The 21709-nt window shown below is 30.0% G+C and overlaps 2 protein-coding genes across 3 annotated transcripts; both read right to left on the bottom strand.

Annotated features, from left to right (window-relative positions):
- Positions 1-2925: 2925 nt before the first annotated feature.
- LOC110629748 (transcriptional regulator STERILE APETALA) lies at positions 2926-7197 on the bottom strand. Its single transcript, XM_021776852.2, has 2 exons — positions 6805-7197; positions 2926-4459 (listed from the first exon to the last, which is right to left on the bottom strand). The coding sequence occupies exons 1-2, from the start codon at positions 7069-7071 to the stop codon at positions 3311-3313; spliced, it is 1416 nt and encodes a 471-aa protein (XP_021632544.1). The 5' UTR covers positions 7072-7197; the 3' UTR covers positions 2926-3310.
- Positions 7198-11569: 4372 nt separating this feature from the next.
- LOC110629885 (glucose-6-phosphate 1-dehydrogenase 1, chloroplastic) lies at positions 11570-17749 on the bottom strand. Of its 2 annotated transcripts, none has more exons than XM_021777079.2 (10): positions 17382-17749; positions 16227-16414; positions 15990-16084; positions 15783-15897; positions 13343-13548; positions 13114-13263; positions 12892-13012; positions 12583-12812; positions 12302-12502; positions 11570-11972 (listed from the first exon to the last, which is right to left on the bottom strand). In XM_021777079.2, the coding sequence occupies exons 1-10, from the start codon at positions 17605-17607 to the stop codon at positions 11717-11719; spliced, it is 1788 nt and encodes a 595-aa protein (XP_021632771.1). In that variant the 5' UTR covers positions 17608-17749; the 3' UTR covers positions 11570-11716. The 2 variants fall into 2 exon arrangements, with proteins under 2 accessions (XP_021632771.1, XP_021632770.1); XM_021777078.2 differs by having other exon boundaries at positions 16227-16420; positions 17382-17748.
- Positions 17750-21709: the final 3960 nt, after the last annotated feature.

Genomic DNA, 21709 nt, shown 5'->3' with positions numbered 1-21709 from the left:
TATTTGAATTTTACGCATTTCAAATTCGAATCGAGTATTAATAAATTTAAATTTATCACGTTTAGTAAAATGAGTTTAGACGAATTAAATTTTTATTAAATTTAGTATGAAATAGTTTAATTTATTTACTTATGTAATAAGTTTTATTTTAAAATTAATATATTTAAAATTAAATAATTTTAATTAAATAAATATATATAAAAATTAATTTATAAAAATAAACAATTAAATATATATAAATTTTAAGATTGTAATTAAATTATATAAATTAAAATTTTAAAAAAATTAATTTTGAATTATAAAAATATATATAAAATTTGAGTTTATTTCTCTTATTATATTAATTTCAACTTATTTAACGAGACTGTTTATAAATTTACTTAATAACTGAAAAATAAATTGATTTATAGAGTTTCAAACTTAATTCATTATTAAATAAGACTAAAAATTAAATTCAAATTTAACTCGTTTCGAGTTGAATTCGATTTTTATAGAAATAAATTTTACATAACTAACTAACTAACCATTTACACAGTAAATACACGGAAGGAACCCCCCATAGCTTTATTCAACAACTTGCTCAAATAAAACAATAAATCTTTTACCTTTTGCCTATAATTAAAACAAAATCTTCAATCAAGTTAGCTTCACCTTTGGCTTTGGAATTTCTTCGTAAATAATATATATTAAAAAAATAATTCACGAGATTTATTTATTTTTTTAAAAAAATGAAAAAAGTATTTTAGTTATTAGTATATAAAAATTCAAATTTACTCAACTAAAGAAGTAATTTAGTTATTAGTATATAAAAATTCAAGTTTACTCAACTTAATTAATATATTATTAATATTTTTTGAAAATTATTTTAAATATTAAGATAATTAGAAAAAATGGTTGATCAGTATTATGTTTGAAAGTTGAAAGAATAATTTAAAAAATATTGTAAAAAAATTATTTTTAATATTTTAAAGTTAAATTATATTAAATATTATTTTAAATTATTTTTTAATATTTTATAATTAATATATTTAATAAAATTATTTTCTTAATAATAATATTAAAAAAAGTAATACTAAATAATAAATATAGTGAACCTATGTCTAGAAAGTCAAGATAAATTGTTATTATGAAGTTATTGATAAAAATAAAAAAGTACTAATAATATAAATAAAATAATTTTATAAGTCTTTAATTATATAAATAATAGTGAAATATATTTGATCAGATATTAAAAATAAAAAATTTGATTAAAAATAAAAATATAAAATAAAATTATAATAAAAATAAAATATTAAAATTTTTTTAGTGATTAATTTTAATTTTTTTTGATATGATATTAATGTGAATAGCATGATAATTTTATTAATTTTTTAAATAAAATAATTTAAAAAAATTATAATTTAACTAAAAATAAAATACATGATGTAAGCACAATAAAATAAAGAATATTGATTTTTTCTTTTCCATTAAGTCAAAGATATGTTATTATAGGTAATATTATTATATTATATAATATAAAATTATATTGTAATAATAATAAAAAAAAAAACAAAATATGCCTTGCCTTGTTCAATCATTTAATGCCAAAATCAAGCTTTGGACTCCTTCTGGTGAGAGAAATTTTTCTTTCTAATTTTTTTTTAAAAAAATTATTATTTAGTTTTGTATTATAAAAAATTATTAATTATTTTTTTATTTTTAAAAAATATATTAAAATATTTTTCTATTATTTAATCAGTTTCATTAATTTTAATTATTAAATATTATAAAAAATTTAAAATATTTTTAAATATGAAAAAATTAATTAATAAATTCTTTATAAAATTAAAAAAATTAATTAATTTTAAATTATAGAAATTAAATAATACAATATTTAACAACAAAATTAATGCAAAGAGTAATAATCAGTAGATATTTTAAAATTTTAATAATATTTTAATTTACTTTTTAATATTAGGGTATTCTCATTAATATATTTATTTAATTTTATATATATTATGCTAAGTAACTAATCCATTAGGGGCCAAAACCTGTGAGGTTTCTAGATGCATGGTGACATGGCCGGGATTTAATGACTTTGTTAAAGGGCTCTGGCTTGAAATATCACAGCATCACGTTGCATTTCCAATCAAGATGAAGATTTTTAGACAGAAATTAAAGATATGGACAAGGAGATCTTCGGACATGTAGAGAGCAGGTTATCCTCCTAAATTCTTCCTTGGTTAATTGGGAAAATGTGGATGAGGTTTAGATCTCTACCCAACTCAGAAAATCACCTGGTGCAACATCTCAAATCTGAGTTCAGAATGTGGAATCATAGACATGAGATCATGAGTCTTACTGGACATTTTTTTGAGGCTCAATCTAGTTCTCTCTTCGTTTTGTTTTTTTAAATTTTTTCTTTAGTTGTCTCCGACCTCAATCCTTTTTCCTTCCTCTGTACAGACCTCTCTTGAAAGCGCTGCATGCCACCGTTTGATCCTCTATCCTAGTTTACTTCGGATGATTCCCTTTTGAGAGGCTAGTATTGACTGGGCTTCTCCAGTAATATGTTCTTCTTGTTGGAACAGCTTCCCTTGCTATGCTTCCTTGGTGCAGTCCTCGTCCATGGCTACTGCAATGCTCCTAGTTTCAGGCGGTGTTCTACAGAGCAAGGGCTTTCCAGCTCTATGATCCTGCAACTGGGCTTAGCCAATTCTTGGTTTGCAAATAGGACTTGTGTTTCTGGGCCTTTAGCCTTACACGTAATGATCCTGAAGCCCATTAATGTAATATAATCTTTGGTTTGAATTTTTTTAAAAAACTATTTTAATATAATTTCAAACTGATGATTATATTATTTTAAAATTTAAATTGCCTTTAAATTCAATATTTAAGCTACATAATTATTTCCTTAAAAAGGTAAAAAAGAAAATATCCATTTAGTAAATCATCTTGAAATAAGTAGGCATCCTCTTTAATATCATATTACAAACGAAAAGGTGGCAAGAACATTAAAAGGAAGACAAAACCCAAATCCATATGAGCGAATGATGCAAATATTGATCGAAACAAATGGGTAAAGGTCACAATTGCAAATTAATGGAAGCACCAGTAAAGGAACAGCTCGAAGTCTGTCCACCAGCCGTGCCAGTCCCGGCATTAGAACTACAAATCACCATCTTCTAACATAAACACACAGAGATAGAGAGAGACTGCGACAGAGAAACAGCGTATCACACGCCCATCCGCATCCCTCAAACTCTTCTTTCCTAAAGTCAGCCATTGTTATTCTTAGTCTTTCACCCTACTCGTCCTGTTCCTACGCCTACTACTGTGCCCCAAAGTCCCATACGTGTATAGACCCCTCTCTTGATGATGCTGCCACGTGTCTATCATCAGCCACTAGGGCGTTGACCTCTCCTACTCTCTCTCGCAAATTGTACAGATACTCTCGTAATTCTCCTAGCTCTTCTCCTTCACGCTGCTCTATTTCCCATACTCTTGTTACACCCCCTGCGCATATTAGCGCGTACCCTCCGTTAATGCACCCTATCGCCCCCCTATGTGGCCTCACATTAAACCTGCACATCTCCTGAAATGTACTCACCCGGCGCACGATACCCAGGCCTCTGTTGTCCACCGCCACGTAAGCATCGTTCCACAAATCGAAACACCCTACTATGAGTCCTCTCCTGGGCTCCTCCTGCTGCAGTATTATCTCTGGGTTTCGCAGATTAAATACCACCAGCCTCATACTCGTGCATGCCACCGCCGTTTCATGGTTCGTAACCCTTACTCGACCCACTAACTCGGTCAACTCGGTTAATGTGTGCCAACCTCTAACTGAGTCCGGATCCGTCAGTAACCCCCCAACGTAAGTGAGTTGTTCGGTGTTTCCATCCCATATGTGAAAGGCCCGGCCTGGAACTCCAGCATGAAGGCCCACCCACCATTGCCCACGACCCGTGAAGTGTACCAGTGCTCCGTCAGTCACCACGTCACCAAAGTGGACCCTACGTGGGGCTGCGTTGCTGGTTATAATTGCCACATGGATGTCCCCATCTAATGTAGCAAAAACTAACTGGGCATCGTTAATGATGATGCCTGAGACAGCGCGGGAGAATCGGCCCAGGCGGTCACGGTGCTGGGGGAGGAAGGTACGCGCGTGAAGACGCGTGTCTAGGTCGAACAGGCGGACGGCACCGTTAGCGAAGCCACAGGCTAGGTATTTGTCTGAAAGAGCAAGGCAGCGGCACATGAGAGCGTCGGGATCGTTGGGGTCGTCGACATCAGCAGGATCAAAATGAAGGTTAAAATGGGATGATGTACCGGTACGGAAGTTCCTAGCGGTGCGATGACGGTAAATATACTCATCATGCCACGTATCATGGAGGAGGTGAGTGCGGCCCCAGATACGGCTAGAGAGACGGCGCCAAAGGAGATCGGAGCGAGAGACGGCACGCCATGTGGAACACACCTGGAAGCGAAGAAAACACCACGTAGACATTAAGGACGGTCATGCATGAAACATGCGCGTAAGCAGGAACCCTCGTAAAAACAAAGTAAACACATGTCAAGTCCATGCATGTCTTCTAAAATTTTCCCAGTATTGGAACAAATCTTTATATTATGATGGAATAAATAGGTTGTTTACATTAAAACTTCTTCCATTCACCAGTCAATTATAATATTTACAAAAAATTTGTTTTATAAATAGTTTAAGTGTAAGCTCATCAAACGAATATTCAAACTCATTACAGTTACAGATAGAATCAATGAATCAGAAGACTGAGCAGCAAAGGACGTGAAATAAGCTTGAGATGTTTGGCATGTGAACGTTCAGCAGCAAGACGAAAGAGAAGGAATCGCCAGGCTAAAAAGGGAGACAAGCGTAACTCCATCAGCATTTCATAGGGCAAACAATCAATTTAGCTTTAATGATAATTGAGAGGACTTGAAGCTGCCACCACAGCAGGAGAGGCAGGACACAGATAGAGCAGAGGGGGAGAGAGAGAGAGAGAGAGAGAGAGAGAGAGAGAAGCAGCTGTGGATGTGAAGGACGAGAGAGATGAGAAGAGACGTGGTTTTTGGTTCAGATGTCAGAAGACAGGAGCAGTCAGAATTCTAAATAAAGGAAAGATGGGTAGTGTGTTGTATCAATGGAGAATGGACTTGTCTTGTAGCAGAGAGAGACAGACAAGTACTGGTGCAAAGCCTCATTAACATCCTATATCCTATTATCAGGGAGACTGTGACTCCACCCTCTTTATTGTTATGTAGTTATTGCAAGATTTTGTTATTATTCAATTCATCCCTCAGGATAAGTACACCAAGTACAATGCGACATCTATACACGATCTTTCCATGGGACACAAAGATAAAAGAAGAAACAAGAGAAAAAGCATAAAATAACGTTAGAAAAATAAGCAATTGGAAAATTTTGGATTGGTTGGACAGATTTGAGAAAGAACAGAAAAAGACAAAAACCCATGAGCTGTGGTCCAACAAATATATACATGTATATATCTGTAAAGCTTATACATAAATGTATAAAACATAGGATTACAACTTCGAGCGTGCTTCCCCACAAGATTTCTCTCTCTTTCATTTCCAAGAAAGAGTTGGCTAAAGGCCTGTTTCGTTAAAAGAAGCGAATCTATATCTTCTCTCGCTTGCATGCCTTTTCTGCTATTTCATTGACCCTTTCTCTTAAAACTTCTACTTCCCAACACATACCCATTCAAACAATTTTAACTAGGATGGCAGTTGAGTATAGAGAATGAAATTTCATAATTCAACTACGCCCTACAAAGGATTTAATGGAGAAAACAATGAGAGCTATAGGAGAGGAGAAAAAAACAAAAGAGAAGTCACCAACTGACTCTGGGCTTAAGCATCAGCGAGAAGAACTTCTCTCTCTGAATTGACAAGGAGACATCAGTTTACAAAACCAGCATTGGACTCTATGTGCTTTTTGGCATTGCACGCGCTGGCTTTTGACTGACGCAACTAATCAACTTGCGAGATCCATTCAAAAGCCTAATAGAGAAGACTATTATAATAATTAATTAACATTTTCAAGAAGCGAAAAGAACGAAGCTTATGAAATAAGAAGACTATTATTTTACAAAAGCATGTATCTTGGATAGATTTTCTAGAGAGATAAGAAAGTTCAGTCAAAAAGGCAAGAGATTCTAGAGCTTAAAAAGGATCATGCCAAGAAAGGGAAGAGGATATGCATGCCCAAAAAAGCCCTTTTCCTCAAGATATGAAAAGGGGGGCACAAAAATAGACCATCTGTAATGGCAGAAGGAAGTAAATTTGCAAAGATTGAAATTACAGAATCTGAAAGAGACTACAAATTTGGTTAGAAATTGACCTATCAAAAGCAGTTGTTTCCATAGGCTCAGTTTCTCCTTAGATGCTCATTACAATGTCAGCAATTTCTTCAGTTTCCAAGCTTGTATACATGTATATATTGCATTGAAATTAAAGGAAAAAAAAAAAGAAAAAAAAAAGAAAGAATCTCAAATCATAATCTGAAAATTGGAGTTTATGAAATTATAGTATCCTGCATGGTCCCAGGCAGCACGTTAACTAGAACAAGACTTTTGTCCATTCTTGGAACAATGTGTCGCTGATTCTATTCTATTGCCAACTCTCTCTAACTGATTACCAAGATTATATAAACAAATCAAAGCCCAATATCACTAAGGATATCTCAATCAATAATCCTCAACTAACCACAAAGTTGGCTAGTTCTTATTCATACAAGCACAGATGGTGAATCCATATATATAAAGATCAAGATTATCAACACACCTGAAACACATTGGCAAGAGCTTGAGCTGCGGCGAGTCGGCCAAAAATGCGAGAAGCATCAATGGCAACCTGGGCAGCAAGAGCCTCTAGAAAAGGCTCAGGCCAGACCTCGTTAATGGTACGTGGACGAGTCCTTGGTGGCCCTTCGTATTCTCCTCTTACTCCGCTACCATTCCCTCTACCACTCCCATTCCCTCTACCACTCCCATTCCCTCTACCACTTCCATTCCCATTTCCACCATTGTCAGACGACGAAGAAGTAGACATTAATCAATCAATTTAACAAATATATAACAAACGAAAGAGGCTGTTGAAGAAGAAAGGAAGACGATATAGCTGCAAAGAAACAAGGACAAAAAGTTATAGATAAAGACGCAGAGGGTCCCAAAAGAGGGCCTTTGGAAACAAATTTATATATTATTTGATATACCTATTTAATAATGCCTGAAATTATTAATTAATTTTTTTAAAAAAATCTTTCTTATTAGCATGTGAATGATTTTATTTATTTATTAGGGTGGGGGAGTTTCTCCAGCCCTGCAAAGACGGCGGAGAAGAGGCTCAGTTTCTTGAGGTTCATAGAACGGACTTGTGGGCATTTTATTTAGTCATGGTGTTTTCAGGTGCTTTTTTACACGTACATTTCTTTGGACCATCTTTGATTTTGTACTTGATTCTAAAAGTAAAATATATATATAAAAAAAACTTTTTATTATAAATAGTAATTAATTGAGGAGTATATGCTTTATTTTTATTCTTTTTTCAAGTGTAAAATTCGTCGTTAAAGTACGATGAGTTTCCTGTATCTAAGCCATGGTGACCTAGTTCTTCTCTCTTCTCTTTTGGTAGGGGACCTCAATGCTAGTCACACCTGAACCTTCGGTTCACTGCAACTCTGCATGCTTACTACAGTACCATACATGTCATATCATATGGTTCAAATTTCACTGATCTCTAAAAAAAATAGACGGAAAATGATTAAATTTTTTTTTCCCTTAGATTATACAAATTCATTGATCAAAATATATAGAACATGAAGCTCAAACACTGATTCAAAAGAGAAATCTGAATTAAACAAGATCATTGCATCGCACCACTGGAACCTCAAATAATCCTTCCTGAAGATGAAGAGGGGAGAGAATTAAAGGTACGAGGAGGGAAATTAAATAAGCAATTGAAAGAAGGAAAGTACAGAATGATGATTTTTGTGGTGTGAGATATGATAAAATCCCAGGAGTTTTGGACAAAAACGTGATAAAACTTAATCAAGTGTGAAGTTGGTTTCCCTCGTGTCTGAAGTGGATACAATTATGAGCTATGTACAATTTGCTCTATAGAATAATATATAAAAGGTGAAACATAGCAAAGTTGTGAATTATTATAGTATTCATTTGCCTGTGGGGTGGCCAAGCAGCTGTTAATTAGGGGCTTTTACAATGGAAGACTCCTGGTTTCATGGTACTTAACTAGTATTTTTTCCCTTAACTTTTTTCACACTACAATAAATATTAAATTAAAATTTGTCGTAAACAAATTTAAGTAATATTAATTTGTTGCCATAAAAATCAATGCATAGTAATAATATAAATAATTTTTACATTATTATTATTTATCAATTTTTTTCCGATGAAAATAGTATTGAGCTCAGGCATGCATGAGGTTTAAATAGTGGTATTTTACTGCAAGTCCTGGAGCTGAAACTAGCAAAATTGAGTGTGAACTCATCCTGAGGCCTGAGAGATGGTAGGAGAGAAGGTGCAGAGCAGGCAAAGCAGTTCCTTTTTGACTGGAAAGGAAGATGGCATGCTTATGTCTTAATACCAATTTTCTCGATGCAATATACAAATTATATTAATACTGTATAAATATTAAAATAAATTTGAACATTTTGGTTGTCTGCTTTGGAAGCAGAATGAAGTCTTTATAGGGAGATGCAGAATGAGGCAATAGTCTAGTTTCCTAAAATCTGCAACTCCACTAGCTACAGCTATAGCCCTAAACTGAACCAACCTTTTCCATAAGGATATCAATGGGCTCACCTTCCGATGACAATTCTTTTTTTTTTTTTAATTTTAAATCATGGGGTATAATTTTTCTGTATGTAGCATGATTAGGATGCATCAGACATGGATTCCAACTTTTCTTCGTCCACTTAATTACAAGCCTGATAGCTTAGAGGATAGTGTCACGGGTCTGTTATCTTTTCTTCAAATTGTGGATTTTGACTTTGATGTTGTAAACCATCACATTCATATGGGGATTTTATGTCAGTTCTTCTCTAATATATATATATATATATATATGCTGTTGCAACTCCAGCTTTTTATATTCAATTTACTGCTGTGCAATTTCTTCATTTGTCCAATAGACTAATGTGTCACCCAAATGTGAACATAATTAAGGATTTTCACATATTATAAATATGGTGTTTTAGAGATTAAGTGAAGAGAAGGGAGAACAGAAAAGAGTAGGCAATCAAACATTTTGTCAGCTAATTGAGACTCGACTCAATAAAAATTTAATATATTTGGCTCGTTTTCTAAAGAAATCGAGTTCGAGTTCACTTTTTAGACTCATTTAATAAATGAGTCGAATTTAAACTTAATAGTATTCAATTCGTTTAAATTCGCAAGTTCGGCGCGTTTTAAAGTTTATAAATAGATTTTTGAAAGCATACTTGCGAACAAACTCATTCACCAACACTAATCCCATAATAAAGTTGAAGAGATCTATATAAAAATAACTCTTTTATATTTTTTTCATTAGTTTTGAGTTTAAGAGATTTTAATTAAGTAAAAAAATTTTAATTTAAAAGTATTTTAATAATTTTATAATTTAATTTTTATTTTTAATTTAAATAAATTTAAATTATATTGAGTTTTTTTATAATATAACCGAGTTCTAACTTTGAGGTTAAATGAATTCAAATTTAAAATTTTTCAGTAGAATTTGAGTTGGCTTGTTAATGTGATAAACGAGTTTATTATGAATTAAATTCGAACCGAACTCGAATTTAATATTTACGTTATGAATCGAATTTGAATTTATAAATGAAACTCAAAATAAATTTGAACCGAATTTGAATTTAATATTTATTTTTAAATTTATAAATAAAATTTAAGTTGAATTTTTAAATTTATTTTTTAATCGAATATGAATTTATTAAAACTCAACTTCGTTTGACTCGATTATAGGGCAAGAGAAGGTAACTGGATTACAGGGCTAGAGAAGGTGAGTCTGTCGGGGCTTTCTATCTCAATAGATTGGAATTGATTTCTTGTATAGTTTTGATATTTTTAAAATATAGCAACCTTAAACTTTGCTAACTAAAGCCTTACGCTTTGTATTTAAGTTTAAATAAATGTAATTTCAAAAATTATTAATATAAAAAAATATTTACTATATTTATTCTAAATTTGTTAGTTTATTATTTGTTTTAGTTGAAATAGTAAATAATTTTAAAATTTAAAACCTTCCAAAAACTTACAAATTCAAATGATTTAAGTATCAAAAATAATATTATTAGTAAAAGAATAATTTTTTTACTTGTTTAGGATGGATTTAAAAGTAAATTTTATTAAAAATTATGAAAGTAACTTATTTGAATTTCATTGTGTAACAGTAAAATTCCTTCCCCAATAATTTTAAAATTTTACTGGATAAAAATTAGAATAAATAATATTAATGAATCCTAATGAATTGTATATGATTTTACAAAAATGAAAATTTATCTAAGAGTCAACTCAATCTCTCATAAGCTTAAATTTTTTAAGCATTTAAAATATTAAAAAATATAAAAAAAAATTAATTTTTTTTTATAAATAAATAGAGCCTTAATTTAATGCTGTTTTCATGCATTAGGCGTTAGAAAAAAAGAAAATAATTGAGGAAGGCGTGTGAGAAAGTTATTTATGGGATATGGATTTTCAGTGTCGGTTGGTAGCGAGAGACTGACTCCGGAATTTTTGAACATTTAAAAAAAAAAAAAAAAAAAAACTGTGAAGCACGACATACTTCTCTGGTAGTCTTTGCAGAGATTGCCAAATTAAAAAAAAAAAAAAAATTAAAAAGCGGCAGGATTTTCAATTCTATAATATAATAAATATATTTAATATTACACTATGAAATATAAATTTGTTATATTTAATTTTTTTAAAATATGCTTAATATTATATTATAAAAAATAAAGAGTATTGTAAAAATATTTGATAACTGTAATATGTTACATATTACTGATAGTATCTAATTTCAACATTACAAATTAATTCGTAAAAGATAATAAAATATTTTTTTATAATAAAAAATTTATTATTTAAATTTTATATTATAAAAAAATTTATTATTTAATCTCTCTATTTTAAAAAATAAATAAAAATATTATTGACATTATTAATTCTTTTATTAATCTTAATTATTAAATATTACAAAATTATTAATTTTTTTATTAATCTTAATTATTAAATATTACAAATTAATAAAGCATATAAAAATTAATTAATAAAATTTTTAAAAATTTAAAAAATTAATTAATAAATTTTTTAAAATTATAAAAATTAAATAATAAAATAATTAACCGTAACACACTTTTTAAAATATTACATACATATGTTTTTTACAAAACTGCGTAACTTCAACTTGCCGCTCTTTGAGCGATGGATCAATGAATTAAAATATTTTAAAAAAATATATTAATTAATTTCTCTATTTTTATAAAATATATTAAAATATTTTAAACATTTTAAATAACTTTTTAATTATCTCTCAGTTAATTTAACGATTAGATATTTCAAACTTCCACTGTATCATTCAATACTGTACAATGATGACCATTTTTAATCTTAACTTGTACACTATTCACTTCTTTAAAATTCTCTCCACCACCTACACAACAATTCCTATGAACCCTTCTTCCCTATTCATACATTTCATTGCCAAGATCTCCCCATCTAACATTGTGTTTTGCAGCAAGATAATGTGCTCCAACTGGTCCTCTGCTACCATAGGGGTAAAGCTCCGGAACGATCTTCTTTTCTTCGAGTTCCTTTAACAATGGTGTGAATAGTGCCCAAGCAGCATCAAGCTCATCGCTTCTGATAAATAACCTTCGCTCTCCTTCTATTGCATCTAAAAGAAGCCTCTCATATGCATCTGGTATTTCTTTCCGATACCTTCATATCAAATAATACATGTTAATTACCTTGAAAACATGAAACTAAATATCACAGCATATGCAGCTTCTGCTATTCATTAGTTCATCTACTTCTGCAGTAACAGTCATAGCTTAACCGGAAAAACTGTTTAACGCCAAGCCTTGCCACATTAGGGGTTGCTCATTGTGGGGAAGGCTCTATGCATGTAGCCTATACCAAAGGCAGAAATGCAGGCATCCTAAACAAATTCGAATATGTTGGGATTTGATTTGCCAAGAAGGTTATATGAAGAGCTCAAGGTAGCGCATTTACTGGCATAATATCATATCCTTGTAAAATTATCTTACCTTGCTCGGTATAGCAAATTTAGGTCGCTGCGATCTAATCTCATTCCAAGTCCAGGAACTTTGTTATTGATCTTCAGATAAATCGCTTCATCTGGCTGTACACGAAGTACGAGCTCATTTGTAGCCTTATCTAAATCAGTTCCAAAATTCCGCTTGTACAAGTTACCTGGAACATGTCTGAACTGCACTCTGATCTCTGCTCTGGATTAGAAAATCTTTACATTGTAAGAACACTTGTATCAGAGAGAAGAAGGGTGGTCGTAGTTAGAAGTTCTACGTACCGTTTAGTATGAAGAGCTTTGCCTGCTTTCATAAGAAAAGGAATTCCATCCCATCTGGCATTGTTAATGAAAAGAGCTGCTGCTGCAAATGTTGGTGTAAGACTATCATTTGGCACCATTGGATCATCTGTATAAGCGGGATATGATCTACCACCCTTGCTGTGGCCCTTATACTGGCCCACAATTACATCTTCAAGTTGCAGTGGTTTCATCGATCTCAGAACCTTCACCTGAATCAAACATTCTAATTGAGTCACTATGTTTCAGACCAACTCATAATGATTTAAAAAGAATATTTGATCACAATACCTTTTCATTCCTAATATCCTCAGCATCTAAGCTAACTGGGGTCTCCATTGCAAATAATGCTAGTATTTGTAACAGATGGTTTTGCATTATGTCTCTTATGATTCCATAGTTGTCAAAGTATCTGAATACATGAATTAACAAACACAACTATAGAATTTCGTCGTCATAAAAACAATCTTTGATCAATTATGACATATCACCATGTGATAATAAGTGACTCACCCTCCACGTCCCTCTGTGCCAAAATCTTCAGAAAATATCAGTTGCACATTGCGAATGTAGTTCCTTGACCATAATGGCTCAAAAACAAGATTCGAGAAACGAAGTACTGATAGATTCTCAACCAGCTCCTTGCCCAAGTAATGATCAATCCTAACAAATTTTGAAAATAAACCAACTTCTCTGATAATTATGAGTATTTTGAAATGTAAGGAAACTAAGTCAAATGAACCTGAATATTTGATCTTCATTCAGATACTGCTTCAAACATCTGGTTAGCTCACCGGATGATTCAGAGTCACGACCAAATGGCTTCTCAACGATCACCCTTGTCCACCCATTTGCAGAAGCAGCACTGCAACTAGCACATCTTACCACATCCACAAATATGTTTGGAGGGACTGATAAGTAAAACAGCCTATTTGACAATTTTCCATCCTAAAAAAGAGCATTCTTTTATAATTAATGTCTTTGAAAATTTTTTATTAAATTAATAAATTCATGACAATGACATGTTCTTCATGGACCAAATTCTTATTTGACCCAAATGGTTCTAAGTTGCAACCCAAAAGAATGTCTAACATTCTGATCCAACATAATTTCGACATATTTTTTATACTATTCTTAGCGCTTAATTAAGTATTTTTCTAGCTAATCTTGTAATTTTAGTCATATTTTGCATAAAGAGAAGAAAATTTGATGAAAAGCGGTTTAAAAGTGTGAAAACTGACTTAACTAGTCGATTTGAGCAAACTTTTCATTGTAAACCCGAAACCGTCTAGACCTGCATAACATTTTCAGATAGTGGATTTGCCCAAACCAACTGGGCAAATCCACATATTGCATAAAACATGACAGTAGCGGGAAAAAATCCAGATTTAAAAATAAGAAGACCAAGCTGTGAGACCCACACGATTTTTCCTCCTTTAGTATGACACCAAATTCTCCTGAAATTAAGGAGTTCTATTCTTGGAAGAAATATATTAAAAAAAGATTCCTAATTTAAAGTAAAGAAAGATTACTAATTCAAAGCAAAGAAGGATTACTAATTCTAAACAAAGTAGAATTTCTATTCCCAAAAGAACTATTAGGTTTAAACACCTATATAAGCCCATCTTTGAGAACAACCGGGAACCATCTCTTCTCCGGAACCGAATCTGCTTCTTCTCCTTTTTTTTGTTTCGTATTTTCTTTTAAAAGTCATGAGTAGCTAAATACTTTATTTCTAGTTGAAATTAGAGCGAAATTTTAGTTTCTATATGAATTGGGAGATCTAAACTCAATTGTTCATCTTTTATTCTTCAATATTTACGCAAATTCTGTTCTTCATATTATTATTGCTTTGTTATTTAGGGCTCGTTGTTCTTAATTTAAAAGTATTATATTATTAGTATGAATACTTGAAGCTAAGTCTGTAATTGCTTAAGTTATTCAATCACAAGTAACAATTAGTGTAACAACTAAGAAGTTGCATAATTAACTCAAACTCACCACGCGGCTGGTCAGTTAGAATTAGGTCTCTCTAATACTTAAAGCAGTTAACAAATAAAATCCCAAAAATATTTTTTGGGCGATTTGTTGGCTAAAAATAATTAGCGAACGTTTCCTAATTAATTTAAAACCTAAAAAGAGATTGGTTGTGTAAAGCGTCTTTCATGACTACAACTAATTTATTGAAACGAATAAAAATATTTTTGTATCGATGATCAATTCCCAAACTGCTGCACTTTAACTAGAACTTATTTATATTGATTTATTTCTCTTTTAATTATCGTTTTATTTACTTTTATTTTTATTTTTACTCATTATCAAAATCCCTCCTTTTATTTTTATTATTTATTTTTTCTAGCCATTATTTAAAAATTTTTAATATCAATTATCGGTAGATTCGATCTTATTATCACTGTTCGCAATTTATATTTATTGAATTTAATAGGTTATTTTTAATGGTTTCGATCCCCATCACATTCATTCCCATACAACATAGCTAGGCTAACCACATTTCTCTAAAAGTTATATTTCGCTCTGTCTAGGATCTTATATTTTCATAGCAGATCCACTGCACACCTCCAATAATTCAAATGAAAATTGGGATCTCTTCTCAAAACTCAGTTCTATATTTTCTAAAAGTGACTAGCTATTTATCACGATTCAAGTGATAACTCCCAACTATTTATTATCATCATCAAAAATAACTTACAAGATCATATCAATAACAAAATTATATTAGAATATATCCAACCTTTCTTCTTCTTTATTTTCTTTCAAAAGAAATTGAAGATCAATAGTTTCCCTAAAAAAGTTTTGAATCAACTACTTACATGCACTATACATGAAGTTGGTTCCCCTAAAGCCAATTCCTCATTACTAGAAGTTGTATATATTATATATGAAGTTGGCTATCCATCCCTTTATAAATGGACACGCAAAGAGTTGAAAAAAAACACACACTAGATCTCCTAACAGTTGGAGCTGCCCATGGCAAGATCAGCTATATGGAACTGAAAGAAAAAAAATTTCCAGAGAAAACTAAATGTGTTTATCAGATGTCAAGAGCATAAAAATCTATTGATAACCACCAACATTTACTGCATATACCCCAAAAGACATTGTAAAGACACAATAAACAGTTAATACTGAACAAGCTCTTAACAAGCTTCATAACACATCACCTCTTTCTCTTTCAACTTTTTGTCCAATTCTGAAAAATGTTCCTCAGAGTTGTACTGACCCGCCTGATAAAAGCACCGTTTCAAGAACTGATCCATTTTGTCTTCACAATTTTCCCTGCACATCCTCTTATGTCAACAGTTAGATTGAAAAGAAAGTTCAAATAATTAAAGTAGTTCCAGTGTAAAACAGATTAGCAATGTCAAAACCTCTTGTCAATTCTGCAAGTCAACGTCTTACTAATCATGTTCCTTAGCTCCTCATCAGTTAACTTAGTTCGAGCATAACCAAAAACTGTAAAATTCTTTGTAGAAACATTGCAGAGAAAACAGAAACTGGTCAGCAGCTATCAACTTGTGGAATTGGTCACTATTACTAAACTGAAAGATTTCAATCTAACTGCATTATCATAATGTAGAACTCAATAAAGTAACAAGATTTAGAACCTCAGGTAGACAATCTTCATAGAAAAGAGCAAAAAGTGCAGGAAAAATCTTCTTTTTAGCAAGGTCCCCTGAAGCCCCAACAACAGTAATGCTGAGAGTAGACTCTCCTTTCTCGGCTTCTGATATGAGAATGGATTGCCTCTCTTTCCCAGGAGATTCAATATTTTCTTTAGCTATAGGCTTTCCATCTAAACCTACTCCCAAAATCACCTAAGATTAGTATTAAATAATAATAAAAAAAAGAAAGCTATAGTCATGTAACAGTTAATTGAAAAGATATTACTGCAATAAACAACCACCACTGCACATGCTAGGTGACAATTAGAATGTTAATCAAGTCTCAACATCAAAATATGTTGTTTTCCCATTTATTAACTTGTTTGTATCTCCTTAAACCAAACAAGCAATTCTACCTTGAATTGGAGAATCACATGGAGTTCCAATTGTTAGGGCAATCAAGAATTAATTTGCTTCCATTGTAGAACTCATAGATGCAAAAAGAAAAAGATAAATTCTAGTGAACAAGTACTCTCATTTCAAAGCTAATTCAAGGATTCTATCTTGGGTAATTTACAGTATAATCCCTAAGATTTAGCAATACCTACAATTTTAGTCCCTACTTTTCTCAATAGTAAACAATTTAGCACCTGAATTTTTATTTTGTTAACAAAATACTCCTTCTGTTAAATATGTTATTGGCCAAACGTTAATTGAAGAAGCCAACTAAAATTAAAGGACTAAATTGTTATAAAAATTGAAACTGCATGGACTAAATTGTTTCAAATTATCAAAATTAAAGGGACTAAGTGAAATTCAGAGAACTAAATTGCTATAGCATAACAGTTGAATTTTAACAGAAGGAGTATTTTATTAACAAAATGAAATCTCAGGGACTAAGTTATGGTTAAACCTCAGGGACTACATTATAGTTCACCCTTCTTTTTTAATGAGCCATGACATCCTAGGACTAACATATTCTAGTCCAATTTCCAACTCCAGCATTCAGTAATAAGTAATAACCAAACCAGCAAATGGAACAATTGAAAATACTGAGTCCCCAATACTATCAAACAACAAAATTTCTGAAGTAATCCTGAAACTAAAGAACTAAAGAGACTACAAGAAAAACTTAAAGCAGAGTGATTGATAACTTGCCATAATGCAAAGAGACAGCATTTAGAGGATGCCCATTGGAGGATTTGAGGCGGAAATGCTTTTTGGCATTCATTTTTGAATGAATCTGAGATACCCATGTGGAGAGACAAGATTTTCTTGACCTGGAAATAAATCTAGTGAAGAGTTTTGCCTCATTGTTGAAAGACGAGGAGGGAGAGAAGTTGGTTGAAGAAGATGAAGGAGGAGTCATCAAACGTGTAGCCATTGCAATGAAGCTTGAGATTAAGGAACAATATCTCCAAAAGAATTGGATAAAAACATAAAAATACTTGAATAAATGGATTGTTCTTGGAGTTGCAGAGGACCTTTTAAGCAGATGAAAAGGCCAGTAGTTGGAGCAACTTTTCAAACGCCCAAGGAGATTTTGTTTATGAGGTGGAGGATTTTTTTAAATTATTTATTTATTTTTATTTTATAACAGCTTTTTATTCATGCAAATTAATTTTGAGGTTAGAAGTTTATTTTCTTCCTAAAAAACACATAGATTAATTAATTTGAAATTATTATTATTTTTTAGAAATTCTTGGATTTTTTTTCCTTAGTTTTCTTCAAATAAATTGTAATTTTTCAGAGAGATTACTGCATTGGGTAGTTGTTTTTCTTATTTACCATCAATTATGATTTTAATTTTAGAAATTCTTTAAAAATTTTGCTTTTTAAATTTTGTTGATTGTAATATGCAGGTTGTAATTTTAATTCCTAAAAAACTTGAAAATTGTTAGTATGTACTTCACATTTAGAGTTCTATTTGTTTTGATGAAAATATTTTTTTTAAAAATATTATTTATATTTTTTGATATTTAAAATTTTAATTAATAAAAATATTTTTCTAATAAAAAAATAAATTATTTAAAAAAAACAATTTTTTAGAGTTTATATTGAATAATTTTTTAAAAAATTAAAATTAAATAATAAAAAATAAATTACCTCGTTAAAAAATATTTTTCACATATAAATTATTTTTTATAAATAAATAAAACTTTAATATATATATTTTGACCAAAATTACAAAAGTTATTTTAAAAATTTAAGAAGGGGTGATCATAAATAATGGAAATTCTTAAAAATTTCAAGGTAATTCTTACACAATGAACGTATGGTTAGTTGCCTAGGTTAATAATTTCCCTTGAATAAGTCAAGTCATGTTTCTGAAAAATTTCAGAAACCATTTTCCACGTGTGTGAAATATAGACCTGTTCAAGCTTAGAAACTTACCCTGGTTGAGTTCGACTTGGGAAAAAAAACAAAAAAAACTTGGTAAGAAAATTTTCTCTGATTTTCAAAATTAATTATTGAGGATTATAAAAGTAAATTATTAGCAAGTCCCTATATTTATAAAGTTAACTATTGTATCCTTATCTTTTAAGACTCAATTTAGACGTTTTATTTTGTATAAATCAAATTTAAATAGTATGAATAATTAAAAGAGTTAAAAGGCTAAAAAAGTCTTATATGTTTGATTTTGTTATAATTATATTTTATATTTTTTTATTAATTAAAATTTAATTTTTTAAAATTATTTTAATTATATTCTGTCGTTATTTATGTCATTAAAAATTAATAAAATTATTACGTTACAAGTAACGCTAATGCGATATCAATAAATTTCAGGAAAAAATTGATAATAATTTTAAAAGTTTAGAATAGAATTGAAGCTAAAAGTATATAATTTTTTTAATAATTCTTTATTTTATTAATTTTTTTAAAATATTAAATTTAAATATTAATATAATTTAAAAAAATGATGAATTAATATTATATTTGAGAATTAAAAAATAATTAAAAAAATCTTAAAAAATTATTTTATTATTTTTAATATTTTTAAACTGAATCATATTAAATATTATTTTAAATTATTTTTTAATATTTTACCACTAATGTATTTAATAAGAAGTATATTAGACAGATTCAAGAAAAATCAATTGATAATGATTTTAATCAAAATAAAATCGACACAAATTATTATTATTATTATAAAATTATTGATAAAAGTTAAAATAAAATTTAATATAGTAATTTTAAAATATATTTAATAGTGAAAAAGTATTACTTGATAATTTTATAAATTTTCAAATATACTAATAACGGTAAGTAGATTTGGTTAAATATTAAAAAATAAAGTTTAATTGATAAAAGATAAAAATATAAAGTGAATTACAATAAAAGTATAGTTTAAAATTTTTTATGATTAATTCTAAATTTTACTGACGTGTGGTTAAAATGACATTGATGGAATTGGCAGGTATAATTAAATTAATTAATTAAAAAATATATAGAGTAATTATAATAAAATTAAAAATAGATATTATTTTTTGATTAATTTTAATTAAAATTAAAAAATAAAAAATATATTCTCAAACTAAATAATATTACAAAATACTTTTTGTAAAGTTTTAAAAGAATAAGGAATAAATATTTTTTTGTTAAAAGTATAAGGATTAAATTGTTAAAATTTGACAAATTATAGATACTTAGTAGTAATTTATCCAAATTATAATTATTCTTTCAAAGCTAGAATTAGCTGTTAATTTTAATTCTTTAATTATTATGTATTCACAGCTAATATTTGATAGTTTAGCATTAACTACTAATAAGTAATTATAATTATACAACCAAATAGATCCTAAAATTTATTTTCAAAATAGATATAAATTGGGATCCACCATTTTCCAAAAACTCAATTTATCAAAGGCAGATAAGATATATTAAAATAATTTAAAATATTTTTAATATAAAAAAATTAATTAATAAATTTTTTCAGACTATATATACTAAATAATAAAATATTTAATAATTAAAAATAATAAAAAAAATAATTGATAAATCTTTTAAAATTTAATATATTTTTTAAAATAAAAAAATTAACTAATATTTTCCGTAATATAAAAACTAAATAGATCCCATAATGTTTTTTTCTTCTCTTCAATTGGGAAAAAGAAAGAAAGAAATTAAAAGAAAAGTCTAGTCTAATAAGGAATTTCTTTGATTGGTTCTACGTTCTAGAGCTCAACCCTATCCCTATTGATGTTTAGACTTAGTTGACTAGGATAAGGACCAGTAAGTCACCTTCAAAGATCCAGCCATAAAGGGGACAGAGTTGTTGACTGACTTACTCAGTTCCCAAACTACCCAAAGATTTATATCTTTTATCAAGTCAGCAAGGGGCAATTCTGCCAATTCACTAAACATTGGAAATTGATTGAGCTTCTAAGTTCTAGCCTTTTTTTTTTATAAGTACCCACAATCTCCATTTAGCTCATAGCAGATCAATTTCACAGCTCATAAGCTCATATCAAAAGCTTCTCATGGAATCAGTCAAGCATCAAAACTACCAAACCCATTTTAGAAAATTCAGCAATCCCCACTCTCCACAGCTTGTCTCTAAGTTGTTAGGCTCAGCGTTTTGGTTCTTGGTGATGCTTCTGTGTTCTTCATTACTTCCTTTTATGTTTCAGTTAATGCAATTCATGAGCTGCAAGCTGGGCAAGAACTACATGTTTCTTCTTTGCAATGGGATTTTGGTTTTGATAGTGAAGAATTCAAGACTCATCAGCAATTTTCAGCCTCAAGAGAGTAATCAAATTGGTGGTGAGAGCAGAGAAAAGATTGGAGGAAGCCCTCAGAAATCTCATGAATTATCCCAGGTGAAAAAGGTGGTGATGGAAGTTAAAGAAGAACCACAAGACATAGAAGAAGAAGAAGAAGAAGAAGAAGAAGAAGAAGAAGAAGAAGAAGAAGTTGGATTGTTGAGTGCAGAAGAGTTAAACAAGAAGTGTGATGATTTCATAAGAAAGATGAAAGAAGGAATCAAATATGAAGCTCAACAAGTCTTAACTCATTAGTGGCAAAAGGAAGATAGGGAGAGATTTTCGCTAAGAAATTTTTATGGATTGGATATATTTAAATTTTCCCAATCTATGGGTCTCCATGATTTGTGTATTAATATTTTACAACCCCTTTTAAGATTTCTTCTGATGCTAATCAATTTCCTGCTGAAATGCTGCATTCAGTTCACAATTAGTATATGGAATAAATTCGAATTCGATACTTCTAATTTGAATGGAATTACTTTGATCGAAGCCGACGTTAATTAATAACGCTTAATTCAAATTTGATACTTTTAATTTAAATGGAATGATTTTAATCGAAGCGAACATTAATTAATAACGATTTAATAGCAGGCAAATCAGATATCATAATGCTGTGGAGATTGCTAAATTCATTCTTCTTTCTAATTTTTATAATTTTTCAAAGTCTAAGTACGTGTTTTATAAATTCCAATTAATTTGAGATGTTGTATTATGTGA

The sequence above is a fragment of the Manihot esculenta genome, chromosome 13 (assembly GCF_001659605.2).
Source record: "Manihot esculenta cultivar AM560-2 chromosome 13, M.esculenta_v8, whole genome shotgun sequence".
NCBI classification, from domain to species: Eukaryota; Viridiplantae; Streptophyta; class Magnoliopsida; order Malpighiales; family Euphorbiaceae; genus Manihot; species Manihot esculenta.
This window is presented reverse-complemented; position numbering and strand designations above follow the sequence as displayed.

Bases quoted from the DNA above. Each gene is read 5' to 3' on its own strand.
- LOC110629885 (XM_021777078.2), bottom strand. From the start codon at position 17,607: ATGGCTACACGTTTGATGACTCCTCCTTCATCTTCTTCAACCAACTTC. The intron at 13,013-13,113 runs GTGAGTCACTTA...TCATGTATTCAG, and splicing joins GGCACAGAGGGACGTGGAGG to ATACTTTGACAACTATGGAA. The intron at 12,503-12,582 runs GTACGTAGAACT...TTTCTAATCCAG, and splicing joins AAAGCTCTTCATACTAAACG to AGCAGAGATCAGAGTGCAGT.
- LOC110629748 (XM_021776852.2), bottom strand. From the start codon at position 7,071: ATGTCTACTTCTTCGTCGTCTGACAATGGTGGAAATGGGAATGGAAGT. The intron at 4,460-6,804 runs GTGTGTTGATAA...CTTCGCTTCCAG, and splicing joins CTCTTGCCAATGTGTTTCAG to GTGTGTTCCACATGGCGTGC.